This window comes from Capricornis sumatraensis, chromosome 1 (assembly GCF_032405125.1).
Source record: "Capricornis sumatraensis isolate serow.1 chromosome 1, serow.2, whole genome shotgun sequence".
In the NCBI taxonomy this organism is placed as follows: domain Eukaryota; kingdom Metazoa; phylum Chordata; class Mammalia; order Artiodactyla; family Bovidae; genus Capricornis; species Capricornis sumatraensis.
In genome coordinates this window covers 171,476,498-171,499,460 of record NC_091069.1, presented here as the reverse complement: position 1 = coordinate 171,499,460, position 22,963 = coordinate 171,476,498, and the positions used below count along the sequence as shown (strand labels likewise).

The window sequence follows — 22,963 nt, the reverse complement described above, 5'->3', positions numbered from 1 at the left end:
ACTCAAATTCCTCAAACAATTACCAAGGAAAACACCTCACCAGATGTGAGAAAACCCCTATATGAAGTGAACCCAGTGGAAGTAGTCATGAAGATGCTTTTACAGCTCTTAGTCAAAGCCACCCAGATGCAAAAACGTCATGTCATTATTTGAATCTTCAGCGTAAAGACATCCCATACTTCAGTAAAGATTCAGTAAAGATAATGAGGAAATCTTAATCTACCAATTAGTATTGATCTATCTATTCTACAGCAAGAATACACTGAGGGAGAGGAAGGAACTGCTAGTAACCAAATTGGGAGACCTTAAGTTACAAAACTGACTGCAGACTCACTCTGCTGCTGCTGCTGCTGCTAAGTCGCTTCAGTCATGTCCGACTCTGTGCGACCCCATAGACGGCAGCCCATCAGGCTTCCCCGTCCCTGGGATTCTCCAGGCAAGAACACTGGAGTGGGCTGCCATTTCCTTCTCCAACGCATGAAAGTGAAAAGTGAAAGTGAAGTCGCTCAGTCGTGTCCAACTCTAGCGACCCCGTGGACTGCAGCCTACCAGGCTCCTCCATCCATGGGATTTTCCAGGCAAAAGTACTGGAGTGGGGTGCCATTGTCTTCTCTGGCAGACTCACTCTAGGCTCCTGTAAACAGAGAAGTGGACTCCTCCTCAGAATGGATTGAAAAGAATACAGCTCCCTCTGCCTTCTATGCTGCCTTAAATAGAAAGTAACTGTTGTCTGAGATTTGGACTACAGTTGGTAAGATGTCAGAACTTTAAACCATCCCAGGCCAAACTGGATAAGCCAACCTCAGAGTGACTCAGCAATGGAAATAATCTAAAACACTGCATGCCAGGCTAAGCAACTGACCTTCATCAGATAAGGAATGAAGAGACTTGGGGTTAGGAGAGGAGGGAGACAGATTGATACATAGCTTGAAATAATGAAAGTACTGCTTATCAGAGGTAGCTGAGATGAAGGTTAGAAGGTATGAGGTTTTGATATAATTTGGAGATAGGGTAATAAGCATATATCTTGGGTGTCAAGATCAAGGGCAAGGAGAGTTCAGACAAATCTCTCAAATTCTAATCCCTAAAACATTGCCTGGTCCAGAAGAGAAAACCACCATTTATGCAGAAAATTGAGTAAAGGTTGTCCTCAACTTTCTTTCTTTTTACCCTGATCATAAACTAAGAAGTGGGAGAGAATAATAGGTATAACAATAACTGCTATTATTAGTAGTAATAATTGCCACTTACAGATTATTTACTTTATGCTACATATTGAGCTAAACCTTTTAGATTTAGCTCTTAACTCCAGGAGATGGTGATGGACAGGGAGGCCTGGAGTGCTGCGATTCATGGGGTCGCAAAGAGTCGGACATGACTGAGCGACTGAACTGAACTGAACTGAATAATCCTACAAAATAGATAATAATCAGATAATGAGATCAAGACTTAAGTAGATTAAGTAACAAAACAAGATTAAGAGAAATATGATTTCCAGAGATGAGACTTGAAACCTATATCTGATAAAAGCCAAAGTCCACATTTTATATACTTTAGGACATGGTCTCCCAGCGAGTATGGTTTATAAAATGATTCTTCAGATTATTTTTTGTTTCTTCTACAGTTAGGCAATAGCAGCCATCCTAGTCAGGCATGCCAAAACCTATACATGTATTTATTTCATTCACTTGCCCAGTGCCTACTATGTCTCAGGTGTGGGGCCAAGGTAAAGAGACACAGTTCCTGCCCTCAGGAAACCTGGACAGGGTGGCTGAAGCAGAAAGAGCTCTTCATTAGTCTCCCCCTTTTTTTCCCCAGTAACATTCTAGTCAGGAGACTTATCCTGAAACAGTCAATTTGACCCAAAAGTGACTCGCTGGTGAAGTTTTGCTAAGTGGGCAAGCATGCCATGCCTTTTCCCAGCTCCCTGTACCCCATCTCTCTTTCCCTAGATAATGTACCATGCTGACCATGCTGCCTCCTTTTCCCTTCACATTTCCTGGGGTCCCCATTGCCTCCATCACTGTGAAGGTTCACAAACCGCTAAAGCTCCTTCACCTCCCAGGGAGTTTTCAGAACTCTTCAAGTTGACTGGACAGTATCAAGGCCCACTAGATTATGGAGGGATGCTGCTTTATTTAGACCCATTTGGCTTCAACAAAGTACCTGAGATAGAGAGGGTTCCTATGAACAATAGGGGGATCCTTCCATTACTCTCAACATAGCTTTAAAACTTTCTACTAGTAGCTTCAGTCTCTGAGACTATTTTTGTCTTTCCTCCCTTAATTTCACTGATTTGTGATCTTCTCTATTTCTGAATCATATTTGAATTCTTTTTTCTCATTTTATATTACATTCCTGTAAGTTTATTTTTATCACAGGCACATTCACATTTTTAAGAGCATAAAACTGTATTAAATATTTGCAATTTTCACGTATTAGGTTCCTGCTAATGTAATCTTGATCCAAAGTAAGGACAGCCTAATTTTTAAAAGGGCCCTTTTGAAACAGGTTTCAAATTCACTAGGTTTTAAAAACACAAATGACTGGCAAGAAAAAAGCACTTTATTCTCCTTTTCAGGAAGAAAGCAATTTAATGGAATTGGTTACACACAATCTTTTAACACTTTTATGGATAAACTTTGTAAAAAAGACACTAAATATTTTTATTTCTATTCATGACTTTCCAAAATTATAAAAAGCAATTTCATGAAAGATTTAGTTTAGGGTCAGGTAGAAAATGTTAATTAGAAATACTGACTTAAAGCCAGAGTGTAGATTTTCACAGTTAAATTGTGGTTTTTGCCCTGAAGTAAAACATTAATCTGGAGAAGGAAATGGCAATCCACAATGCTTTCCGCGTTCTTAAACTGATCGATTACTTAGAGCTGTCTCGAATTAACTAAAACTCCTCCATGGCTCCCAGATTCATTTCCAGCCACTTCAACTTAAACCAAAAAACCACAGTACTTCAGCTAAAATGGCGAAAGGCCCTTATTTGATACACATTCCTTTAAAAAATGCTGTAGGGCAAGGAGGGCAAGGATTATCCATATTTTATGGGTGGAGAAACTGAAATTAAATCCCTTGTACGAGGAAATAAGGCTATTTAAGAGCTGAACCCCAGGTAAGAACCTAAAGAGTTCTGATTTTCTAGTCCAGCTGCCTCCGCCCTTCAAAGTCGTCTTGGTTAATCCCGGGACTTGAAATTCCTGGGCCTTGCAGTCATGGAGGTGAATCACTACATTCCTGCGCGTTCGCTGAATCCCGCAGACCAGGGGCCCCACTCCTAAACTGGGTAGGAACCGAGAAGCCGGGGCACCATGACGCGCGAACCCTCAAAACGGAACAACTAAACTGTCCCCGGGCTGTTTACCGAGGCGGTCCTCGACCCCGGGGCAGGTCAGCCGACGCCAAAGACTATAAAACGTGGCGGCCCACACACTGCCGGATTCCGAGGGTAACTGGGTAGCGCCGAGGACGCCCGGTCTCCGCCCCTGCCCGGCGCACCCCGACCGCACCGCGCGCCGAGTGCCGCGTGAGGCGGAGCCCGGCCCCCGAGCGGCGCGCGCACCCAGCCGCCTCGCGTCGTGTGACTCGGAGGGGGCGCGCGGGGTTAGCGCCCGTCCGCGCCACTTCCGACGCAGCCCGCGGTTCAGGTTCCGGGGCGCCGCGGAGCTCCCGGCCTGTGAGTCGATCGCGGCCCTCTGCGGCGGCCGGGATGGAGGAGGCTGGAGCGGCTGTGGCCACAGCCGGGGAGGCCGAACTGAACTTGTCTCGCCTCAGCGTGTCTCTCGAGACGCTGGAGTCGGAGCTGGAGGCGCGGGGCGAGGAGCGGCGCGGCGCGCGGGAGGCGCTGCTGCGGCTGCTGCTACCGCACAACCGTCTGGTGTCGCTGCCGCGGGCGCTGGGCAGCGGCTTCCCGCACCTCCAGCTGTTGGACGTGAGTGGCAACGCGTTGACCGCGCTGGGGCCGGAGCTGCTGGCGCTGCGCGGCCTGCGCACGCTGCTGGCCAAGAACAACCGGCTCGGCGGCCCGGGCGCCCTCCCCAAGGGCCTGGCCCAGTCACCGCTCTGCTGCAGCCTCCAGGTGCTTAACCTCAGCGGGAACTGCTTCCAGGAGGTGCCCACCTCGCTGCTGGAGCTGCGCGCGCTGCAGACCCTCAGCCTCGGCGGCAACCAGCTTCAGAGCATCCCGGCCGAGATCGAGAACTTGAGGAGGTGAGCGGGTGCCTTCCTGAGAGTAGGGAGGCCCGGGACGGGGTCCGGGAGCTCCGGAGTCCCCCACCTGGTCTTGGCGCCGTGGGGTCACGTACCCATCTTAGTTCAGGCTCCTTTTGAACTCTTTAACTGCGAGTACTGCCCTGCCAGCTCGTGGAGCTGGAGTGAAGATCTAATAAGGTGATGGGTGTGACAGCAGCGTTTGGTTTGTTGTATTTGTCCTGTGCAGATTTTCAAGACAGTTTTTCTGTCGTCTTTTGGAGTCTGGGGGAGTGATCCGAACCGAGCACACACTCGAACAAATGTAAATCCGCGGATGTCACTTCTTTACTCCGAAGTCTTGGGTGGTTTTCCATGCCTATAAATCAATGTTTGTGTTTTGTAGCGTGACATATCAGGTACTCGGAGCTGATGCTTGCTTTTCACTACATTTCCTGCTCCATCCGTTCTCTCTGTAGCGATACCAGCAATTTGTGGTTTTGTGGTATTCCAGTATTTGTGGAGTTCACTAATCTGTGCGCTTTACCTTGTAGGCACTGACTAAATATGTGTTGAATGGGTACAGTTCCTCTGTACTGCTGCTCCCTTTGTCTGGAATGTTGCTTGCACTTTGGCAAACTCCTGTACATCCTTCAAAACAAGTTTTGAAGGCCATTTCTTTGTTTCTTTCCTTTACTGCTTCCTGGACAACAATTAGTTATTGTTTAAACTGTACTTCTTTTGTACCTCATGCACCCTGCCATTGCACTTAACCTTATTGATTGTAACTCCGTGTTTACAGATCTGCCTCATTGACTGGATTATTCAGTAAATATATGTTGAATTAAATGGAAAAAGGAAGCAGAGAAGTAACAGAAGTCCCTTAAATAAAGTGAGAAACAAAGCAAGAGCAAGTGTTTTGTCCAAAGTGAAAGAAAAGTAACTACCATCTGTAAACTATTTTTGCATCCTTTACTGAGTTTTCTGAGATAACCAGATATTAGAGCTCAGAGTCAAAGGGATCTCAGAGTTCAGTGTAGTGAAAAAAACACTGAAGTGAGAGTAAGAACTCTTGGTGTCCCAAGCTTAAGCAAGTCACTTAACATATCCTGACTACGGTTTCCTAATCTGCAAAGGAAGGCGTTTGGACAAGATGTCCCTTTGTTTACTCACCAGCAGATTTTTATGAGGTACCTACCCTGTATCTGGCACTGTCCTAGGTGCTGGGGATGCAGTGATGAAAGGGATCCTGCCCTCCTGGGGCATTGTAACAGAGGAGAGGTTAAACAGCTGTTAACTGCATTATCTAATTACAGTTGTTATAAGTTTTGTGAAGAAGTAGGAGTGCCTTGAAATGAAGTAACTTAGTTTGGTTTGAGCAAGTAACGTTTGAGGTGAACTTTTAAAGGTAGAGTTAGGAGTTAACGAGGATGGGATGGGATCAGTCCAGGTTGTAGGAACAGTGTACTTGAAAACCCTGAGGCAAGAGCGACTGAAGGCCAAAATTTTGAAAGGAGGACATTGTACTAGAGCATAGTGAGAAAGTAAGCAACAGGAAAGGTGGCAAATATAAATTTGGACCAGATCCTAGACCGTGTCATAACTTGAAGGCCATGGTAAAGCTTGGATTTTATTTGAAGTACGCCTGAGTTTTATAAAAGCACGGCTGTCTTGCTGCTGTGCAGGAATAGAGTGGGGAGCGAGTAGAGCCGAGAAGAGACTTTGAGGGCTGGTTGGAAGGAGTCTTTGCTAGTAAAATGAGAGATGATGGTAACTTATACTAGGGTAATGCTAGGAGACATAGTAAGAAATAGAAGAGTTGGAGAGGAATTTAAATGTAACCTTGTTCTTTCTAATTTTGATGTTGTGTAGTTGGACACAACTGAAGTGACTTAGCAGCAGCAGTACAACATTCTCATATGAATTTTTTTTAACATACTAATGAAAACTCAGGATAAATATTGTTTCCATCACATGGGGGAAAAGATAGGCAAAAGTCCCATTCTGTTTTAATACTTACAACACAGCAGGCCTTGGAGTAGGTCCTCTAAATATGGTTTTTAATTTTCACAATTAAAATCTCACAAATATAGACACTAGTTGAATATAGGCTGAAAGGGTCATGTAGAAATGCTATATACTCTTAGAAGAAGAGACAGCCTAGGCAATTGGCCTGATTCACCCTCTTCTCTTTACAGATGAAGAAATGAGATTTAGTATCAGTGATTTGCTTGAGGCCAAATAGTGACAGTGAGATTATGTGGTTCAGTCCTCATAGGCTGCTTACTACTTACTGCTAAAATAATACATTAAAGCTTCAAAAGAGGAGAGGCATACTCAAACCCTAACTAAAGTACCTGCCCAAGAACACCATTTTCTCTTAGAATATACATGGGCTCCCTCGACCTCACTGGTAACCTTGATGTATTTTGTGTGCAGAGTGTATAATCCATGGGAAGTTTCCCTTTTTCCCCACCTTCCATCCTTCCAGGAAGGAATAACAAGTAAATAGTCCCGGCTTAATTGATGGATTTGACCCTCCAGATTTAGCAGGTTATCTTGATGTGTGTTTCCTGTACTCAGTTGATCCTAGTGATAAAATTTTTAATAAGTGGTTTCTGAAAGATGACTTTGAAGAATAACAAATAAGTACAAGGTGAAAATCCTATTTTTATCATTAAATTCATTCTGCTGGAGTAAATTAGGCTCAGTGTGAATCATGAGATTCTGGATGCAGATTCTTTCCATCAAAATCTGAAGTTCTTGTTCAACAAGTAGGTATACATCAGGCTAATATATGGACAAACTTGGTTTTGTTCTTACAATGTTGGAAAAGTAGGTATAATTCTTGTTTTGACCATGACCTGTTTCACTATTTGCCTGATGTGGCGTACAGTCAGGCAGTCAGTTCAGTTGCTCAGTCATGTCTGACTATTTGTGACCCCTGGACTGCAGCACGCCAGGCCTCCCTGTCCATCACCAACTCCCAGAGTTTACTCAAATTCATGTCCATTGAGTCGGTGATGCCATCCAACCATCTCATCCTCTGTCATCCCCTTCTTCTGCCTTCAATCTTTCACAGCATCAGGGTCTTTTCAAATGAGTCAGCTCTTCGCGTCAGGTGGCCAAAATATTGGAGCTTCAGCATCTGTCCTTCCAATGAATATTCAGGACTGATTTCCTTTAGGATTGACTGGTTGGATCTCCTTGCAGTCCAAGGGACTCTCAAGAGTCTTCTCCAACACCACAGTTCAAAACCATCAATTCTTTGGCGCTCAGCTTTCTTTATAGTTCAACTCTCACATCCATACATGGCTACGGGAAAAACCATAGTCTTGAGTAAATGGACCTTTGTTGGCAAAGTAATGTCTCTGCTTTTTTAATCTGCTCTCTAGGTTGGTCATAACTTTCCTTCCAAAGAGTAAGTGTCTTTTAATTTCATGGCTGCACTCACCATCTTCAGTGATTTTGGAGCCCCCCAAAAGAAGGTGTGTCACTGTTTCCCCATCTATTTGCCATGAAGTAATGGGACCGGAGGCCATGATCTTAGTTTTCTGAATGTTGAGCTTTAAGCCAACTTTTTCACTCTCCTCTTTCACTTTCATCAAGAGGCTCTTTAGTTCTTCTCTTTCTGCCATAAGGATGGTGTCATCTGCATATCTAAGGTTATTGATATTTCTCCCAGCAATCTTGATTCCAGCTTGTTGCTTCATCCAGTCCAGCATTTCTCATGATGTACTCTGCATATAAGTTAAATAAGCAGGGTGACAATAAACAGCCTTGACGCACTCCTTTTCTTATTTGGAACCAGTCTGTTGTTCCATGTCCAGTTCTAACTGTTGCTTCCTGACCTGCATACAGATTTCTCAACAGGCAGGTCAGGTGGTCTGATATTGCCATCTCTTTCAGAATTTTCCACAGTTTATTGTGATCCACACAATCAAAAGGCTTTGACATAGTCAATAAGGCAGAAATAGATGTTTTTCTGGAATTCTTGCTCTTTTGATGATCCAGCGGATGATGGCAATTTGATCTCTGGTTCCTCTGCTTTTTCTAAAACCAGCTTGAACATCTGGAAGTTCACAGTTCATGTATGGCTGAAGCCTGGCTTGGAGAATTTTGAGCATTACTTTACTAGCATGTGAGATGAGTGCAATTGTGCAGTAGTTTGAGCATTCTTTGACATTTCCTTTCTTAGGGATTGGAATGAAAACTGACCTTTTCTGGGTGGCTTTAGAAATTAAAAATATGAGAATTGTGATAGAAATAAAAACTAAATATTAATGTCCTGGAATGTTTTGAAGCTAGCATGCAATAGGTTGATATCTTACAAAAGAGAGGACTCAACCAGATGATAAATAGAATGCAGTAAAATTTAAATCAAAACTCTTTACCCATTTAGAGTCACATACTGAGTTTTTCTGTGGCTCTCAATTCTTCCTCTTGACTTCTTTCTTTCAATGCCTTAGTCTGGGGCAAATACCAAGAAATGATTCCTCCCTTTGTGCTGCTTCTGAACATATAATGTACTTCAAAAGCCTGTGGTGAGTATTTGAAAATGATTTAGCATGGACATGCTACCTCAGGAAAACAGCTTTCTTGATCCACAAGTATATGATTCTTAGCTTTCTGTGTTTTTCTTATTTTCTGTGTTCTGCATCTTTATGAACCAATCTATCTTACTTTAATTCCAGCTGCCTGTTACCAACCATAATATAGGACTCATGTGTATTTTTGTTATATTTAACATCATTTTTGTTTGGGTGGAAAAACAAAACATGTCCTACTTACACCTGTGTTTCAGTTGTTTGGCACTGAGGGGAGCCTAGTGTATGTTTCTAGTGGGTTACTGGGCTTGCTAGAAGAAAGGCACCCGGTATCCCAAAGGATTGGAGAGGTGAGATACTCTTCAGGAAACAAATTTAAGGTAGGCCTGTTAACCCTAAACAAAAATGAAAGGAAGAATTGTCCTCTAAATGTTGTGAATGATTTTCCTGATTTTTATTATTTGTCAAACACCAAAAGAATAGAATTGTTTCAAGGCTGAGTAACAGAGTTGCAATGTGGACAAACACAAGAACTTTTAAACATAAACACTACAGTTTTGCTTTAAATTCTACAGTAGTTTCCTTTATCCTTATCGAAAAGCATGTTTGGAAATAGTAGAGTGTGTTTTAGAAATGTAATTCCCACAAATCATTGAAAACCTTTAAGTCCAAGAACTTTGGAAATTATTTGAGTTTGAAAGTGGTACATAAGCCTAAAAATGTAAATTTAATATGCTGATTGTGTATGTTAATTAATGATACCCATCAGTTGCACAGAGATTCATATGATTTTGAAATCATAGATTTGGTTATATTTTGGGACAGCATATCTTTTTCTGCCAAAGTCACATTAACTATTAAAAGTTTGGCATCCTTTCTGTGTTCTTCCCCACCAACTCCAAAACACTGAGAGAAAACACTAAGTAATAACTGGCTACCAGATGGTAGTTTCTTTTAGTTCCTGACTTAAATGTATAGAAATGACCATATTTATATTTGCTGTCAGATTCACTTGTCCCTTTCATCACTTTCTTTTCTTTTCTTCCTCACTAGACTGAATTGCAAGTTGTTATTTTACTATCAGATCCTTTATAAAAGGACTTCCCAGTATGCTAAAATTTTTTTTCCTAGTGGTCTCACTAAAAAGTGTTCTTTTCCCAGAGAAGTTTCTGTTTTGGATTCCAAATATTCTTTTCTACTCTACTCTATTCCATTCCAGTCTATTCTTGTAGCTGTCATGTTTGAAAAATAAAGATTTCTAAGTAACTGAGAAATAATTTATACCATAATCTGTAAGATAAAAAAAAAAGCTTGCCTAGGAACCTCTTTCACCAGTGCTTAAGCACTTACATGTAGGAGAATTCAGTTTTGTATCCAGACTATTGATTATTGTATTGTATTGATGAGATGGCTGGATGGCATCACTGACTCGATGGCCGTGAGTCTGAGTGAACTCTGGGAGTTGGTGATGGACAGGGAGGCCTGGCGTGCTGTGATTCATGGGGTCGCAAAGAGTCAGAGATGACTGAGTGACTGAACTAAACTATTGATTTTTGCCACAAGGTAATACTTAAAAGAGAAAAATAAAATAGGCTATCAGGATTAAAGTTTTCTGTTTACTTTTATTGAGCATTGTAAATCTAAAGAGAGAAATGCAGTCTTAAAAAGATTCACCCAATAAGAAATAGAAAAGAGGTATCATAAGTATATTTTTTAAATGACAGAGATTCAGATTCAGATTGGCTCTTTGAATCACCATACATCAAGGAAGGCTGAGATTATGAAATACAGATAAGAAAATCAACAAATAAAAGAAATTTTATCTGAGAAAATACGTATAAGGCAGTCCGTAAAGGACTTTAGGTTTATTTCCTAACTTCAGAGGATAAAGGAGGGAACTTCATCAGTGCAAAAAAAAGAAGAAGAAGTTTTAAAACTGATAACTATGAAAACCCCAACTGGAATTTCCAGAAATAAAAATATCTGACTAGGAACTCGATGGGCTGATTGGCAGACTGAAGTCAGCTGGTGAGCCGTGAATCAGTAAGCAAAAAGAGATTACTGAGATACTCTGAAATGCCACACAAAAAGATAAAGAAGTAGAAAGTATGAGAGAAATGTTAGCCGAGGTGGAAAATAGATCTTGAAGTTCAAAGTGCTATTTGCTAGGAATTCCAGGAAGAGAATAGAGAGAATATAGGAAAGGCAGTGCCAGAAGTAATAGTAGTTGAGAATTTCCCACCATTAAAGAAAGAGAACACTCTAAACTGGTATCTTGATACATCATAAAAAAACCCTTTAGAACAGTAAGGATAAAGAAAAAAGATCATGAAAACTCCTAATAAGAAGTAAAGCAGAGATTGCCTTCAAAGAATAACAATAATATGGGCTGTAACAAGATAGTAGAACAATATCTTCCTCGTGCTAAGGAAAAGTATTTGTCAACCTAGAATTTTATGCCCAGCCAAGATGTTATTCAGGTGTGAAGGGAAAATATAAAAACATCAGAGATAAAGGACTTAAAGATGAACAACTGTGAGTCCATACTGAAAGAATTTCTAAAGGATGTACTCCAAGAAAAATGAACTTTAAAAGAAATAGCAACTGCCAAAAACAGTGGTGAACAGAGAAATTGATAAAACTTACTGATGATTCTGACTAATTATTGATTGGGAATAAATTTCAGTTTATTTTCAAATCAAGGTAGAACTAATTCTAGATGATAATACGAAGATGACAGAGAAGGGAGCATGGATATATGTTTGGGCGTGAGAAGAAGGGCAAAGAAAATTGAAGGGGTAACTACTAACGAAATAGATGTAGTACATACAATTCAAAATAATAGAGGAGGAATGAGACAAAAGGAAACTTGATGGACACAGCCAAAAGCAGGCTGTTGGGAAAAAGATATTGAGATACACCATGGTAAGAGAAAACACCAGGGCAAACATATCAACATTCAAGTTGTGCACTGTTTACAAGAGTTTCACCTAAAATAGAAATACCTCAGTAGGTTTAAAGTTAAAGGGTAGAAAAAGACGTACCAAGCACCTCTCTATCATTTTACATCTGAACTTGACTGCTGTCGGTTCCAGTCTGGTCTTCCTGCTCTCACCCCTCCCATTGCACTTGCCTCTCTCTGCCACTTCTGCTGTTTTCCATACAGTAACTGAAGTGATCCTTCTAAAGTGTAAGTCGAGTTACACAACTAGCCTTTGTTCACACCCCTTCTGCCTAGGATAAATTCAAAATCCTTGCTAAGGCCTGAAGGTCCTCTGTGATCTGGCTTTCCCAGGCTACCTTTCTGACTTCCCCAACCTCCACTAAACCCCCTCTGTCAGCCTGATGTACCCACACTGGCTGTGTTGCTCTTTCACAGCACACCAAGCTTTTTTCCACCTCAGAGATTTGTACTCCCTCAGTCATTTCAATCAGATCTCCATTCAGGTGTCACCTCCTAAGATAAACCTTTTTTGGCCACCCAGTGTACTCTACTGAATGCAGAGTTCTGGAGAATAGCAAGGAGAGATAAGAACGCCTCCTTATATGAACATTGTAAAGAAATAGAGGAAATCAATAGAATGGGAAAGACTAGAGATCTCTTTGAGAAAATAGGAGGTATCAGGGAAACTTTTCATGCAAGGATAGGCATGATAAAGGACAGAAATGGTAAGGACCTAACAGAAGCAGAAGAGATTAAGAAGACATGGCAAAAATACACAGAGGAACCAAAAAGGATCTAATGACCTGGATAACCATGATGGTGTGGTCACTCACCTACAGCCAGACATCCTAGAGCGTGAAGTCAAGCAGGCCTCAGGAAGCATACTATGAACAAAGCTAGTGGAGGTGATGGTATTCCAGCTGAGCTATTTCAAATCCTGAAAGATGATGCTGATGATGCTATGAAAGTGCTGCACTCAATATGTCAGCAAATTTGGAAGGCCTAGCATCAGCCACAGGATTAGGAAAGGTTGGTTTTTATTCCAGTCCCAAAGAAGGGCAATGCTAAAGAATGTTCAGGCTACCATACAGTTGTGCTCATTACACAAGGTTATGCTTACTGTCCTTCAAGCTAGGCTTCAGCAGTATGTGAATTGAGAACTTTCACATGTACAAGCTGGGTTTCAAAGAGGCAGAGGAACCAGAGAGAAAATTGCCAACAATTGTTGGACCATGGAGAGAGCAAGGGAATTCCACAAAAGCATCTACTTCTGCTTCATTGACTATGCTAAAGCCTGTGTGGATCACAATAAACTGAAAAATTCTTAAGGAGATGGGAGTACCAGACACCTAACCTATCTCCTGAGAAACCTTTACGTAGGTCAGGAAGCAACAGTTAGAAATGGACATGGAAAAAAAAAAAGAAATGGACATGGAACAACAGACTGGTTCAAAATTGGGAAGGAATGCAATAATGCTGTATATTGTCACCCTGTTATTTAACTAATATGCAGGGTACAAGCTGGAATCAGGATTGCCAAGAGAAATATCAGCAACCTTAGATATGCAACCATTCTAATGACAGAAAGTAAAGAGGAACTGAAGGGCCTTTTGATGAGGATGAAAGAGGAAAGTGAAAAAGCTGGCTTGAAACTCAACATTAAAGAAAAAGAAAATAGGATCATTGCACCGAGTCCTATCACTTCATAGCAAATAGAAGGGAGAAAAGTGCAAGCAGTGACAGATTTTATTTTCTTGGGTTCCCAAATCACTGCAGATCGTGACTGCAATCATGAAATTAAAAAGACTCTTCCTTGGATGGAAAGCTATGACAAAGCTAGAGATATTAAAAGCAAAGACATCACTTTGCCGACAGAGGTGCATATAGTCAAAGCTATGATTTTTTCCAGTAGTCATGTACGCATGTGAGAGTTGGACCATAAAGAAGGCTGAGTCCCAAAGAATTGATGCTTTCAAATTGTGATGCTGGAGAAGACTCTTGAGAGTCCCTTGGTCTGCAAGGAGATCCAACCAGTCAATCCTAAAGGAATTCAACCTTGATTATTCATTGGAAGAACGGAAGCTGAAGCTCCAATACTTTGGCCACCTGATGCTGAGAGCTGACTCATTGGAAAAGACTCTAATGCTTGGAAAGATTGAGGACAGAAGGAGAAAGGGGCAACAGAGGATGAAATGGTTAGATAGCATCATCAACTCAAAGGACATGAGTTTGAGCAAACTCTTGGACAGAGGAGCCTGGTGTGCTGCAGTCCTTGGGATTGCAGAGTTGGACACGACTTAGCGACTATAAACAATAACAGTAACATCTACAATATCACTTCCATCACTGTCTGATTACCTCCATTTTTCTTCATAGCACTTAAAACTATCTGGCATAATATGTATACATTTATTGATTTACTTCTTCTTAAGGTCAAGAACTTGGTCTTATTTACACTATATACGCAGAACAGTACCTGGCACATGGTCAGTGCCTAGTTCCTATTTGTTGATTCTATTATGTAGTAATGTTACTCCATTTTAAAGAGGAAACTGGGAGATAATGCGATTAAGTAATGGGCACAAATTCTTACACTGGTAAATGGAGGAGCTACAATTAAATGATATAAATACTAACAAAAATAAAACTGGTAGACAGTATTGATAATTAGAGGAAGTAGATTTTAAGGTGAAATGGATTAGAAGGAAGAATGAGAAATGCTTCATGTGAATTAAGGAATGATGCAACAAGAAGTTATAATAGTCATGAACCTGAATGGATCTTCAGTATAGCTTCCATATTTTGAGGAGAAAGAGAGCAAAAATTGACAAAACTCTGAAGGGAAGTTTCTTCGGTGGCTCAGTGGTAAAGAATCTGCCTGCAGTGCAGAGGAGACTCAAGTTCAGTCCTTGGGTCGGGAAGATCCCCTGGAGGAGGGCATGGCAAACCACTCCAGTATTGTTGCTTGGAGAATCCATGGATAGAGGAGCCTGGCAAGCTGCAGCCAATAGGATCACAGAAAGTCAGACACGACTGAAGCAGCTTAGCACGCATGTAAGATGCTCACACTAAAGGGAAGTAGAAAGACCATGGTTCTAATAGAAAATTAACCATTGGAATAAGAAGGTGAAATCATGAGAGATTATAAAAAATTTGAATTGCACAATTAACAAGCTCAATCCTAATAGCTCCACATTCTTTTTACACATACAAAATGTGAACAAATGCTCTAGGCCACAGAAGCACAAGGTTATGCAGAACATACGTTTAACAACAACAAAACTCCCAACAGATTAATAAGAGAAAGCCATATAACCCATGAGAAAAACAGGTAAAGGATAGGAATAGGCTGTTTTCTAAAGATGTACAAATGGCTCCAAACACAAAAAGATGCTAAACTTCACTAATAATGAGAAAAGATTACAAGTACAGAATGGTATCATTTTTCACACCGGCTAAGTAGTAAAAAAAATATTAAATAGGAAAAAGGGATAAAGCAAGTGATGATAGTAAGTATTGGCGGAGCTATAGGGTAATGAGTGCTCTTAAATGCTAATTTAGATTGTAATTCACTGTAACTCTGCAGGGTAATTTGGTTTTTTCTTTTAACATTATAGCTTATACCCTAAAATCTGCCACTGCTCAGGTCCTTCCCATGGAACTCTGATTTAGTGGATCTGAATGGGGTCTGGCTTTTAAAGCTTTAAAAGTGTCCCAGTTAATTCTTAACCTGGAAATTTGGGTAACAGTTGAGTAGACTTACTTTTCCCTGCATTTAAAGTTGTCTTAAAAGAATGATAGTGTCTACTGAGTTAGCAGATATAGCAGGAAGACAAAATAATATAGTAATGGAGAAGCTCTGTATGTATACATTTTAGGTATATAGTAAGAACTGATTTTGCCACCTCTGCTCTCCTTGCTCCAGAAAGTTTTGGAGAGAGCCTGTCTACAGGTCATCACCACAAGGTGCAATATTTGCTGTGTCTAAAATACTGTTAGCATTATTAGATGATTAACTGGAACTTTAATTTCATAATAGTGGTTCAGTTTTGCATAATTTGTTTAGTTAGCCTCTGAAGTTTACAGTTGCTATAATAGCAAAGAAGAAATATAAACTTAAATGTGTTTTTCCATTCTTCAGTGAAATGATAATGTATCGAATCTAAACCCACCAGCATAGAATACAGGGCTTCTATAATCTGACCTTTCTCCAGCTGTACTCTGGGTTCCTCAACATGAATTCTATTATGTGTCAAAAGGTATACTCATTATCCCGTAAAAACCCTCTTTCCAACCTGAAGTTCCCCTTTCCTGCTATCCTAAATGGATTAAATTCATAATCCAGCTAAAGTCACAACATTTTCGGGAGCCTTTCTAATCAGAACTAATGTCCTTTTATTATTTCTCTACTTGTTAAACCCTTGTATCATTTATGGATTGGTCTGCTCATTTTAGTATTTTAATCCCGTTATGCTTATTTGATGCCTTATTTTGCATTTAATTATAATACTATCTCACATTGGTGTGTCTTGTCTGTTTACCTATAATATGAGCTCCCTGAAGATTGCATTCTTCCTTCAAAGACTGTATAAACAAATCCTGAATAAAACATTTGCTGAATGGATAAATGATATGTGTTCATTTTAATAAAGACAATGAGGTACTTGTCCAACTTTTTTTATTTTTGCAGTTTAGAGTGTTTATATCTGGGAGGAAACTTCATCAAAGAAATACCACCAGAATTAGGAAATCTGCCTTCTCTAAATTACTTGGTATTATGTGACAACAAAATCCAGAGTGTGCCTCCTCAGCTTTCACAGTGAGTATTTTCAGGAGTTTATGTGTACACACACATCCGTGCTTAGGGATTACTGTCCAGCATTCACCCACATGGTTTGTATGTGGAAAAGAATTAAGTGTTATCAAAGTAAATGATACCTGAGGTATGCTGTGAATTGGGTTGCTTATTTTTAATTTTACTTTTAAATGTTCTGACATATTCCTCAGAATTACTGAGCCTCTTTTCTCTTTTAAAATGTATTATTTAAAAAAATTTTATTGAAGTATAGTTGATTTAGTGTTGTGTTAAGTTCTGCTATACAGCAGAGTGATTCAGTTGTACGTATATATGTCTCCTTTTTCGTATTCTGTTAGGGTATATCACAGGGTATTGAATGCAGTTCCTTGTGCTATACAGTAGGACGGTATTGTTGATCTTGTATGTAACAGTTTGTATCTTCTAAGCCTAAACTCCCAATCCTCCTTCCCCTCCTCCACTTCCCCTTGGCAGTCAGAAGTGTGTTTTCTAGTCTGTGAGTCTGTTTCTGATTCATAGATATGTTCATTTGTGTTATATTTTAGATTCCACATGTAAGTGATATCATATGGTATTTGTCTTTCTCTTCCTGACATCCTTCACTTAGTATGATAATCTAGGTCCATGCATGAAACTGCAAATGGCATTATGTCATTCTTTTTATCGCTGAGTAGTATTCCATTGTGTGTGTGTGTGTGCGTGCATGTGTGTACATCTTTATCCATTCATCTGTCGATGGACATTTAGATTGTTTCCACACATTGGCTGTTGCAAATAGTGCTTCTGTGAAAATAGCGGTACATGTATCTTTTTGAATTATAGTTTTGTCTGAATATATGTTCAGGAGTGGGATTGCTGGATCATATTACAGGTCTGTTTTTAATATTTTGAGGAACTTCCATGCTGTTTTCCATAGTTGTTGAGCCTCTTATCTGTAATCAAAAATAGGGTATTACTTTGGCATAGGTTCCCCAAGGTTTTATGGAATTTTGTTGACTCATATTTGCTATGTAGCATTCACACCCAGTGAGATAATGTGAAGGAGCTTGATTCCTGTTGCATTTGAAATCTTTGCTTTTTTAGGTATCTGAATGATAAAGCATGCCAAAAAAAAAAAAAGGCCTTCACATCTGGTATTTATATCAGCTAACACAGAATGCTTTCTAAGTATTTGGAGCTCTTTAAGATTCCATGACATACACAAATTTGGGTTCTAATTTAGTTTCAGCATCTTTTAATTTTAGTTGAATTGATACTAATCTTAATGGCTCATTCTTATGGGGAAATTGAGTTCTTCACTTAAGTTTCTGAGTAGTTACCTTGCTTTATGGCTGTTGATTTTTGTACTGCCTTCATTCTAGGTTGCATTCACTTCGTTCCCTTAGTCTTCACAATAACTTGCTGACATACCTGCCTCGAGAGATCCTCAACCTTATTCATTTGGAAGAACTGAGTTTGAGAGGGAACCCACTGGTTGTTCGTTTTGTTAGAGATTTAACCTATGATCCTCCAACTCTCCTGGAGTTAGCTGCACGGACCATTAAAATTCGAAATATTTCCTACACTCCCTATGATCTTCCTGGGAATCTTCTTAGATACTTGAGTTTAGCCAGCAATTGTCCAAACCCAAAGTGTGGAGGTAAGTTAATTGTGTCCTGTTACCCATTCATTTAGTTACTTTTTAAATTAATGATCTAAATGTTGTTATAATTAGCTGTCTTCTTTCAGAAAAAGGTAGTTTGTTTGCTTGATCTTTTCACCCTTTGACCAGATGGTGAGACATTTCACCCTGTCTGTGTTCCTTCCTTCCTCCCTCCCTCTCTTCTTTCTTTTCTTATTTCTTCTTTTCATGGTACACGTACTTTCAAATTCATAAACAAGCAAAAAAGTCTTATCCTGTCATGGAACTATCATAGGATAAGCTAAATTGGTAATAAGAGAGGAAACAAAACATAAATAGTTCTAAATGCTTTAGAAGAGTCTCTAAAATGTTTAGCTACCTTTCATGTTTGTCTGAAGGACATTTTTTTAGACTTAGCATTCTGAGTATCAGATACCTTTGTAAAATATAATTCAAAATGTATGAGAATAGGATGAACAAGTCCCAATTTCAGAATTTATCTTGGAATTCTATATTCTTTTAAATTCATGATTCAAAATTTCTTGAGTTTAGGATATTTGGAGAGAATTGAATAATGTAATGTAACTCAGAGTAAAGTAGGAATCCAAAATACTATTGGAAATCATAGAAGGGAGAAAGTCCCTTTATTAGATCTGGAAAAGATGAGACAGTTCTTGAAACATGAGTTGAATTTTGATATGGTTTGATTGAGGATAGAAAACTTTTCAGCTGGAGAGAGTAAAATTGGGAACGAAAGCAAAAAAATGTCAGATGAGTAACAATTTGACTGAAATATACAGTTAAAGGAGTAATGAGAGAAGAGTAAAAAGGTACATTGAGGCCAGGTTATGAAGGGCCTGAAGCGCCAGGGTGTATGGAGTGAAATCGGTAAATGATAGCAGGTCAGTTTATTTTGTCTCCCTCATAAAAGACTTGTTTTTAAAAAAAATCCAACTTAATAGGGGTACAGGAAGGTTTTTATTATTGTAGGATAAATGTGGGTGCCAGGAAAATGCTGCATAAATATGACCAGAGCTGAGGTTTTCCCCGGCTTTCAAGGTCCTATTATACCTTGAAAACTTACAAGGTTAAAAAGAGAGAAGGTGACTTAAGTTTCTCAAAGAATATTAAAGGTCAAAAGGATACTGATAGTTTAAAAAAAGAAAAATGACACTGCTCGGGGCCATTTCTGGGTACTTATTCTTAGAAGTAGAGATTGCTGTGCCAAGTTAGAAGTGCTTTTGGTTTTCTCTGGTTCTCCTTTCCAAGTTGACTTTAACAGTGGCAAGAGACAACACTCACACCAGGCCCTCAGGCTTAATAGTCTGTATCTAACCTCTTTGAATCTATCCTTCCCTGGTGGCTCAGATAGTAAAGCATATGCCTGCAATACAGGAGGCCTGGGTTCAATCCCTGGGTCGGGAAGATCCCCTGGAGAAGGAAATGGCAACCCACTCCAGTACTCTTGCCTGGAAAATTCCATGGACTGAGGAGCCTGGTAGACTACAGTCCATGGGGTTGCAAAGAGTCGGACACGACTGAGCAACTTCACTTTCTTTCTTTTCTAGAAATGGACCTCTACAAGAATTCTCCTAAATGGCTTTTTAATGAGTTCTTTAGTATACTGCTATGTTATTTATCTTAGGAACAAAAATACTTTTTACATTATTAGCTTAAAATTTGAGATAATAATCTGAAGTGAACCATTGACATTTTCCTGCTCAGATTCCTTAGTTGTTGAACTATATAAACAAAAGTAATTTTTTATTTAGTGAGATAATTTGTCTTTGTATAGTCTAGAGATCTTACAAATGGAAGATAGTATTATACTGTTTTATAATGGGCTCCCTGGTGGTTCAGTGGTTAAGAATCCTCCTGCCAGTGCTTGAAGATGCAAGAGATGCAGGGTTAGTCCCTTGGTGGAAAAGATCCCCTGGAGAAGGAAATGGCAACCCACTCCAGTGTTCTTGCCTGGGAAATCCCATGGACAGAGGAACCTGGCAGGCTACAGTCCGTGGGGTTGCAGAGTCAAACGCGACTTAGTGACTAAACAACAGCAACTCTATAAAGCTTAATTTTATAAATGCTTTATTACTTCTGTTTTAGAAGCTAGCACATTATGGGGACTTATTGTTAATATTGATTGATCAGTTTACTGAATTGGTCCACTTTCCTACATTGTTTGAAGTAACATACTATGAATTTCCCTTTTTAAACTATCAGTTATAGTGACTTACTACAGGATCACAAAATCAGAAAGTCAGTGGAGAAATAACAGAAGAAAAATAAATAGGAGAAAAGTTGTCCTTTGCTTGGACCACATCTTTTTATTTTGGTCCCATATGTTATATACACAGAGTAATTGGTGCCAGAGGAATCTTAAGTAGAGTGTAAAGGTTGAGATTCTTCTCCAGAGAGGCGATGGGACCCAGGGTTCTAGGTGTTCCAATTACACTGCAGCTCTTGTGACAGCCTTTGTAGTTAGAGGCGTGCAGGAGAAGGAGCAGCTGGAAGCCCGTGACACAGCAGCCTCTGGTTTCCTGTCATTACTAGCTGTGTTTTTATGTAGCTGAAGGGCCACAGATCAGGAGCACTAAATTAGGCATCAGAAAAGCTAATTACTAGTTTCAGTATGTGTCGCAGTATATAATAGCATGAAAGTCAGGTGAGATCGGTAGTGAAACACCTTTGAAGCTGTACAGTTAGACCTGCTGGAGATGGCATTTGGTTAACTTTTAATTTTTCCTTCTCATTACATAAGGACAGGGGTACCAAAAGTCATCTCCTTTCTGCAAATTTTGGGTATAATAATTAATTCTTTAAGATCAGTATCAAAGGAGTTGTGTGTGTGTGTGTTTTTCCTTTTGTTAAGTTCCTTGACTGTATGGTAGTACCACGGAGTGGCTTAATGGGCACTTTAGGGGTGTGTGTGTGTGTGTTTGTGTTTCCTTTTTTTAAGTTCCTTGACTGTATGGTAGTACCACGGAGTGGCTTAAAGGGCACTTTAGGTATCCTATAATCTCCATCAGCCATTGTCTACCAAGTCACCAGAAGCAAGAAGCTGAGTCAACAGTGTCCTTTTAATGCCAGCTCTCTTTAAAGTAAATCTCCTGACCTTTTCTTTGCAGTCAGCTTGATATCTCTAAAACCTTCCAGTATTTCTGTAAACAACTATAGAAGCATCCACTACCTCTGCTTAAGATTCTCAAAAAAGAAGATTGTAAGGTATTTTTTCAGAGTGATGAATATAGGATTAAAAAGAAACCGCGGCTCTTTGCTTTGCTTTGTAATGATTACTTTGTACTTATTCTTCCTTCTCTCCAGGAGTCTACTTTGATTGCTGCGTCAGACAAATTAAATTTGTGGACTTCTGTGGGAAATACCGCCTCCCTCTGATGCACTACCTGTGTTCGCCAGAATGCTCTTCCCCTTGCAGTTCTGCCTCTCACAGCTCCACATCCCAGAGTGAATCTGACTCAGAGGATGAAGCTAGTGTGGCTGCACACAGAATGCAGAAAGTTCTTCTTGGTTGAAAAGGGTGCAGGGTGGTGTGAAACACCAAAAGACTGAGCAGAGGTGGTTAGAAAAGAGAATGGACTTTGAGGTTAAAACTGGATCTTAAATGTCCATGACACAGTTGAGATTTTGTGTTTGCCATTCAGCAGGAAGAAGCCCAGTTCCATGTTTGGATTCTTGGAATATAATTCGCTGTGAATGGCAGTTTCAAATTTAGCTGATTGTTTGCAGTTTTCAAGCTTTGCATGAATCACACAGCAGAATGGATCACACACAGAATCATTCTGCAGAGCAGTACTATAATGAACCACCAGTGCTTTGGCTTGTGACAGTTGACATGAACATAGAAATTATCGCAACTGTAATGTTGTCCTTGAGTTTAGGTTGAACCTATACCATAACAGGATTAACGCTTTCTTATATTGCCCATATGTCTAGATTACCGTTTTTCAGATAAGCTCACAGATGGTTACATAGGACCTAACTGGCAAAGGAAGGGATATAACTCTTATGTGGGGTTTAAAAACTCTTCAGTTCTGTTCCTTTGTTCTATGTGATTGTTGTTATCCTTGTATAATCCAGCAGTGACTGTAATAGTGCCTTAATCATAACAAGAATTTAGAAATTTATTCAAGAAATGATACCAGAGCAGCCTATAACCTGACATACTATGCAGAATGGTTTAAAATATGCTTTAACAGAGCTAGGTAAACAAATGTATATCTGACATCTGAGCTCATAGCCACCTTAACTTCATTTTTGTCTAAACAAATCACTTTTATACTTAATGGGGAGCCAACCAGCTTGAACTTAAGAAAGAATAATAGGTTTTGACGGAAAAATCTATCAGATTTCTTTCAACAGGAAAGAGATGTTAGATAGGAAACGTCTTTATATCTTGCATTAAAGGAACAGGAGGATGACTTTACAGGTTTTAGGGGTTCTCTGTGGCTCCTTTGCCTGTGTGTGAAGGGGCTTTCTTGGTGGCTCAGGTAGTAAAGAATCTGCTTGCAACACAGGAGATCCTGGATTTGATCCCCGGATCGGGAAGATTCCCTGGAGAAGGCAATGGCAACCTACTCCAGTATTCTTGCCTAGAGAATTCCATGGACAGAGGAGCCTGGTGGGCTACAGTCCATGGGGTCACAGAGTCAGATACGACTTTGCCTGTGTGTACTGAAGTGTAAGTTCCTCCAATTTTAAAGGAAAACTGGAGAAGGAAATGGCAGCCCACTCCAGTGTTCTTGCCTGGAGAATCCCAGGGACGGGGGAGCCTGGTGGGCTGCCGTCTGTGGGGTCGCACAGAGTCGGACACGACT

The 22,963-nt window shown here is 40.1% G+C and overlaps 1 protein-coding gene across 1 annotated transcript; it reads left to right on the top strand.

Annotated features, from left to right (window-relative positions):
- The first annotated feature begins 3,721 nt into the window (after positions 1–3,721).
- Positions 3,722–21,661, top strand: LRRC58 (leucine rich repeat containing 58). The gene is made up of 4 exons (XM_068988230.1): positions 3,722–4,221; positions 16,382–16,510; positions 17,869–18,146; positions 21,453–21,661. The coding sequence occupies exons 1-4, from the start codon at positions 3,722–3,724 to the stop codon at positions 21,659–21,661; spliced, it is 1,116 nt and encodes a 371-aa protein (XP_068844331.1).
- The last annotated feature ends 1,302 nt before the right edge of the window (positions 21,662–22,963 follow it).

What these genes read in the sequence shown, in the direction of transcription:
- LRRC58 (XM_068988230.1), top strand. Translation starts at nt 3,722, where the DNA reads ATGGAGGAGGCTGGAGCGGCTGTGGCCACAGCCGGGGAGGCCGAACTG. An exon ending in GAGATCGAGAACTTGAGGAG is followed by an intron (nt 4,222 to 16,381) that starts GTGAGCGGGTGC and finishes TTATTTTTGCAG; the next exon opens with TTTAGAGTGTTTATATCTGG. An exon ending in TCCAAACCCAAAGTGTGGAG is followed by an intron (nt 18,147 to 21,452) that starts GTAAGTTAATTG and finishes CCTTCTCTCCAG; the next exon opens with GAGTCTACTTTGATTGCTGC.